The sequence below is a fragment of the Rhinolophus ferrumequinum genome, chromosome 16, assembly GCF_004115265.2.
Source record: "Rhinolophus ferrumequinum isolate MPI-CBG mRhiFer1 chromosome 16, mRhiFer1_v1.p, whole genome shotgun sequence".
Lineage (NCBI taxonomy): Eukaryota > Metazoa > Chordata > Mammalia > Chiroptera > Rhinolophidae > Rhinolophus > Rhinolophus ferrumequinum.
Genome location: NC_046299.1, coordinates 21,479,579 through 21,485,578, shown reverse-complemented (window position 1 = coordinate 21,485,578; position 6,000 = coordinate 21,479,579). Strand labels below are relative to the sequence as shown.

Sequence of the window (6,000 nt, the reverse complement as noted above, 5' to 3'; positions counted from 1 at the left end):
ATTCTTAGTTCACTCATGATTCAGGTTGTATAAGTGTAGGGAGGGGAGTGAGAAACAGCTTTATTATTTTTGTGACTCTTGCAAATTGTAAAGATATCAAAGTATAAATAGTTATAAAAAGCATCGGACATCTCGCCTTTCTGAAGCAACAAGTGTTATCACTCTGGTGAGCATTTCTAGTGATCTTTGTTTGATGTGTATAGTTATTCATATAGCATGTCTCAAATATATTTGTGAGCATAGTGTTAATTGGTATTCATCCAGCAGCTGACCTTAAACAAGGATAGGAAAGGAAGCAACTCATTTGGAAGGTGCAGCACATAGTAATGGGAAGTGGAGACGTAAGGGAGGGCAGGGCAGCCAATGAAGGGCGGCTATTGTTAGCTGCTAGTGTGTGTGGATGGAGCTTAATCCCACGGAGAAACTCTGGGAAATGGTGTTGAACATGTGATGGGTCATTTGAAGGGCAAGGGAACTGAAGCACTTCTACCCCAGGTCCCACTGGCTGAGGCTGCTCCCAGGAAGTGGTCATTCTGAGCACTTCCAGCCTGAATGGCCTTCTAAGGCATCGGACAAAGCCCCCGGGAAAGACAGGACGAGATTAGCAGGTGGAGGGCAGCCAGATACACATAAAAATGGTATTGCTTGAAAGATGTGCCAGGTACTGTTATAGGTACTGGGGACACAGGCAGAAACAAAACAGAGTCCTGCCCTCATGGAACATTCCTTCTATTGGGGAAACATAATAAACAGAGCAAGCAAGAAACATGGAGTGTGTTACAGAGTGACGAGTACTGAGGAGTTCTGGGGAGGAAGAAGAGGCTGGTTTCAATTAGCAAGAGATCAGGGCAGGTGTCACTGAGAAGCTGACACTCAAGTAAAGACCCCGAGGTGGGAGGGGGAAGGTCATCATGCGGTTATCTGCTGAGGAACAGTTCAGGCAGAGGAAACAGCAACCACAGGCCCTCAAGTTTGAACAGGATCACTGTGGCTGCTGTGCTGAGAATGAACAGAGGCAAAGGCATAAGCAGGGAGCAGTGAGGGGACAGCTGCCGTACTCCAGGTAGTGGCAATGGAGTGAGAATCGTTGAGTTTAGAAATGATTCTGAAGGTAGAGCCAAGGTAATTTGTGGGCATATTGGATACGGAATGTGAGAGAAAGAAAGAAGTCATCGGGTTTGACCTGAGCAACTGGAAAAATGGAGCTGCCTTTTCCTGAATCAGGGAAAACTTCAGAAGGAGCAAGTTTGGGGCCAGGGGTAATTGGGGGCCTGGCCTTTGACACATAAGTTTGTAATGTCTGTTAGACACCTAAGTGGAGATGTCAGCAGGAAGTTAAATGTAGGGGTTTGGTGTTCAGTAGACGCCAAACTGGATATAAACTGGGGAGTTTGTCAGCATATAGGTGGTCAGAGCCACGAGACTGGCTGAGATCTCCAAGGGAGGAAGTTAAATAGAAAAGAGGTCTGGGAAGACCCTCAGGGAAATGGAGGACAGAGCAAAGGAGACTGAGAAAGAGCACCCAGAGGGTGGTGCCCTGAAAGCCAAAGGCAGAAAGTATTTTTAGAAGTGGGGGGTGGTAATCAACTGTATGTAAGTGCATACATGTGCTACATTTATACAGATGTACAGAAAACACACTCTCTCTACAGATGTATACATACACACAGGTAGTTTTAGATCAATAGTAACATACTACACAAACAGATCTGCAACTTGATTTTCTTCCCACTAAATCTATTGGGAATATTCCTCCATGGGAACAGTATCTGTCTGCCCCATCATTTTAACAGCTGCATAGTGTTTCACTGTGTACATGTATCATAATTAATTTTTCCCTATATTTTTCCCAAGTATAGAATTCCAAATGACATACCAGTAGGAATCTTGTGCATACATGCTTTCACACCTGTGTGTGATCATCTCCCTGGGATAAACCCTGGGAGCTGGGGTTGCTGTGTGCATAAAGGTATGCCCTTTGAATGGTCTGATTCAAGACTCTTTCCTGGGTAGCTCCAATAATCCAAGATGCATTCAACATCTGACCTGTATTCAACATCACTGACCTTAAGTGATGTTGAAGGTCACTGAGATGTCATTCTACAGGGACTTTTCAGAACACAGGACACAGGGCAGCTGTCTGGGTAATTGCTATTAGAAATAGGGCAGAGATTTGGGTCAAGTCAGAAAAAAAGTCCATGACAGGAAGCATTCTGTTGGTACCAGCCCTCAGCCTGGCATATGGAGGTGCAGCCAACTTCTGAGTATGAACCCATTCCATTTCCACGTAGAGCAGAACAACTCTCCAGACCGACAGGCTCTTCAGCTGAGCCACTAAGAGCTTATTATGTCAAGAGCAAATGCAGCAGATGAAAGCAGATGTGCCTTTTGTGAAATGACTGTAATTAACTCCAAATCTTTCTCCACACTTTATTTTTGCTAGCTGGATTTGTCATCTTGCTGTTAGAACAAGCTTACTACGTGACTCAGATTTTTTCCCTTTACCTCGTCATTCCGAGAAGTTTGCCTCCATCACCTGTCTGGGCACATACAGAGTCTTTGTTTGGATGGTGTCAGGAGGTCTTGCACATTCAATGGTAACCTGGAAAGTAGTATCTACCACCACCAGACAATTGGCTGAAAGCCTCTGGGAACTTCAGGGGATTAGAGGACAATGTATTTAGTCACGCATGTCCTCAAGTGCAGGGAAATGTATTGAGACATCTTTCAATTCAGAAGGAAAATAAGGAAATTGATAAACACAAAGCCGTGCCTTGGATCCATTTATTCCCATCTCTGGGTAGGTCTGTAAACAGCATTTCACCTAGGACTCATGACCCACCACTGGTGCTTGACCCTTGGAAATCACAGGTCAGCAACAGTCATCTAGGAAGAGCTGGTCCCCTATGCTGGGCTCTTAACCATCAAGACAGGCCCACAAGACTGTTCCTGATAGCCTAAAATTTTAAAAAGTGTTAGATCTGTGCGATCTGGCTGTATGCTCTTCAGTTCTTGCAGTCCATGGGCTGTACTCTGTGATGTGCCTCCATAAAGCCTCATCCACACACACCGCTTCAGCCACTAACAGTGTCTCCTCTCCTTCTGCTGCAGGAATGATGCCCATTCCAGTCAGGAGATCAACGGGGAGGGTTTTCTTGTATGTTGTGGCTAAGATAAAAGTCATTTTATCCCAAGGATACAGCAGGTAGAAGGAAGCCTACAGAATGCATGCCAAATTCGATTCCTCAAATGACCACATTTCATAGTTGATTATGAACTAATTGCCTCCAGACCCATAAGCGTCTGCATGATGTTTCAAATCAGAGCCTGGCAGTGAACACCACTTGGTCTTTCTCCTTGGCCCCGCCTGCCCGTGGCCTGTCCTCAGAATGCTACGTAGTAGTGTTCCATTGTGCTGACGATGTCACTCTGGTCCTCCAGCAGCTCCAGCACCTGCTGCAGCACAGGCTCACTCAGGCCCTGGCTAAGGCTCAGGCGAGCGCAGGCCAAGATGTGCCGGAAGTGGCAGCCCTTCTCCGCGTCTGCAAGAAAAAGGCAGTTGTCTAAGCTTAGACACATCTGTCAGACCCTCCTCTCTCTCCTCTGTCCTTTCCCTCTAAAGGGAAGCTCTTCTCCGTATCTGCTGAATCAGAACCTGCATCTTACTAAGATCTCCAGATGCTTCTTGCGCACACTCAAGTTGGAGATGCACTGGTGTAGATTATCAGCAAAAACAAAACAAAAAAACCCGTTCTCAGGCCTGTTATTTCACCACACTGACATGGAGCCACTGCTCAGGGACTCACTTCAACCTTCAAGGACCTCTAGCCAATAATTTAATATCAATAATCTAATATATTTTTAGTAATTGATCATCTTTTTCCGCCAATGCAATTACATGTCTAAGTGGGTGCATTCATGTTGAATTCTTAGCTTCCCCAGTGGAAGATCACTTGAGGTGGACAGTGGAGCCGGTTTACCTCCATATTCTTTCCCATAAGGCCTGATTGACGGGACTGCCGGTGAAGAAGGGAGTTCTACCTGTGGCCTGTTCTCATTCCTCTCTGCTTCTAGGAAGTCTTGTCTGTGACGGCTGTGTTCTAAAAACTTCTAACCCTCTACCCAAAAGTAAGAGCATTTGGTATACAGTGATGAAAGCTCAGGGTTAGTAACCTCTTTCCTAGTTGAAATCAATGATTTAGAGTAGTGGCGTGCACACTGAAGTTGTGACAAATAGAGGACAATGAAATCAATTTAGTGGATTGTGATCAACATTCTTTTTCTTACCAAATAGATTAAGACAGACTAAAATAGAAAATCACAGGAGGCACTGCATTGTAGGTAGGATAAGTTTCACATTGTAGGTGTGAAACTTTATTTCTATGTATGTGATTTATAGCTATATCTGTATCTATCTATCTATCTATCTATCTATCTATCTAATGTATTATAATTATATAATTTATTGGATCATGATGTAAAATACATTTGTAACTCTGAGTCAAAGTCAAACTGCACTACTGAAAACAAATCTTTCCTAGTTATCACTTTAAAGCCCCACGGCAGGGCCAGGCTTGGCTTCTCATGCTCCACAGTCACTGAATTCACAGTTCAGTGCTCCACAGCACTGCTCCACAGTTGTTTTCAGATGATAAAATGTTTTAGGCTCCAGGAAGGTGCTCAAAGAGGTACGGTGGTGTTGGGCAAAGCATGGCTTGGCAGTCAGTACACCTTTGTGGCTTTGGGCAAGTCATAGTATTTTTAAGCTTCAGTTTTCTCACCTATGGAGAGGGAGGCTGGGGAGGAAGGGGGCACCTGTGAGGTCCTTTCCAGCTCTAAGTGTCAGAGACTTATCACAGGCAGCCAGTCTTGGGCTAACAAAGACTTGCTAAATTCTGACCTCTAGTGGTTCTGTCAACTCATTATTCCTCCCAGTTGGGATTACTGTTGAAAAACGCCACCTCCACTGTCTCCACATTTCCAGTCTGTTTCTTCAATATTCATTCAGTAAAGATTTCCTGAACACCTACTATGTGTATAGCATTGAGTAAGGAGAAACACATAGAGAGTACAGATGGAGAGCTGACTCTGGAGTCCAACAGACCTGAATTCAATTCTGGACTCTATGACTAGGGCAAAGTGGTTCATAGTCAGTTTTCTCATCTGTAAAATGGGAACAAAATCACTTAATTCACCAGTGGTTGTGTGGATGAATGGAGACCCATGGTAGGTGCTTCTTATATGGGGAATTACTATAATTCTATCATCATAGACATAACCTAAGAAGATGTACATAACCTAGTTCCTATGCTAACGAAGCTTCAACTTGTCCTGAGAAGAGTTGATGGCAGAGGGTGGAGAAGAACTCCAACCAAACTGGGCCCGCACACAGCAGAGGGAGCACCAGGAATTTCAGCACTGCTTGTCTTTTAATCTTCGTTCTTATAAGGCTGGGATGCTCATGCTCAGGGCTCAAGATGACTTACAGGCATATGTGGAGCCCTTAGCAACGATGTTGACAAAGGCCTTAAACTATTTCTTCAGAAAGGCCATTTGGCTGTCAGAGTCATCTGTTCACAAAGTAGCCTTCCAGTTACATGGAGAGAAGGGTTGGTATTAGTTCTTTAAATATTTGGTAGAATTCACCAGTGAAGTCATCAGGTCCAGGGCTTTCCTCTGTTGGGAGATTTTTAACTACCAGTTGAATCTCTTTACACATAGTAGGTGCTATATACATAGTAGGTGTTCAGGAAATCTTTACTGAATGAATATTGAAGAAACAGACTGGAAATGTGGAGACAGTGAAGGTGCCGTTTTTCAACAGTAATCCCAACTGGGAGGAATAATAGGTTGACAGAACCACTAGAGGTCAGAATTTAGCAAGTCTTTGTTAGCTCAAGACTCGCTGCCTGTGATAGTCTCTGACCCTTTGTATTTCTTTGTGATTTAGTGTTGGTAGGTTTTGTGTTTCTAGGAATTTGTCCACTTCATCTGGTTACC

At 44.2% G+C, this 6,000-nt stretch overlaps 1 protein-coding gene across 4 annotated transcripts in view; it reads right to left on the bottom strand.

The window, feature by feature from the left end:
- Window positions 1–2,415: 2,415 nt before the first annotated feature.
- Window positions 2,416–6,000, bottom strand: part of STN1 (STN1 subunit of CST complex) — a 38,049-nt gene continuing 34,464 nt past the window's right edge. For all 4 annotated transcript variants that reach the window (XM_033131120.1, XM_033131118.1, XM_033131117.1 and 1 more), the window contains exon 10: window positions 2,416–3,542. In XM_033131120.1, the coding sequence (XP_032987011.1) occupies window positions 3,385–3,542 (158 nt within the window). In that variant the 3' untranslated portion in view covers window positions 2,416–3,384. The remainder of the gene's footprint in view (window positions 3,543–6,000) is intronic.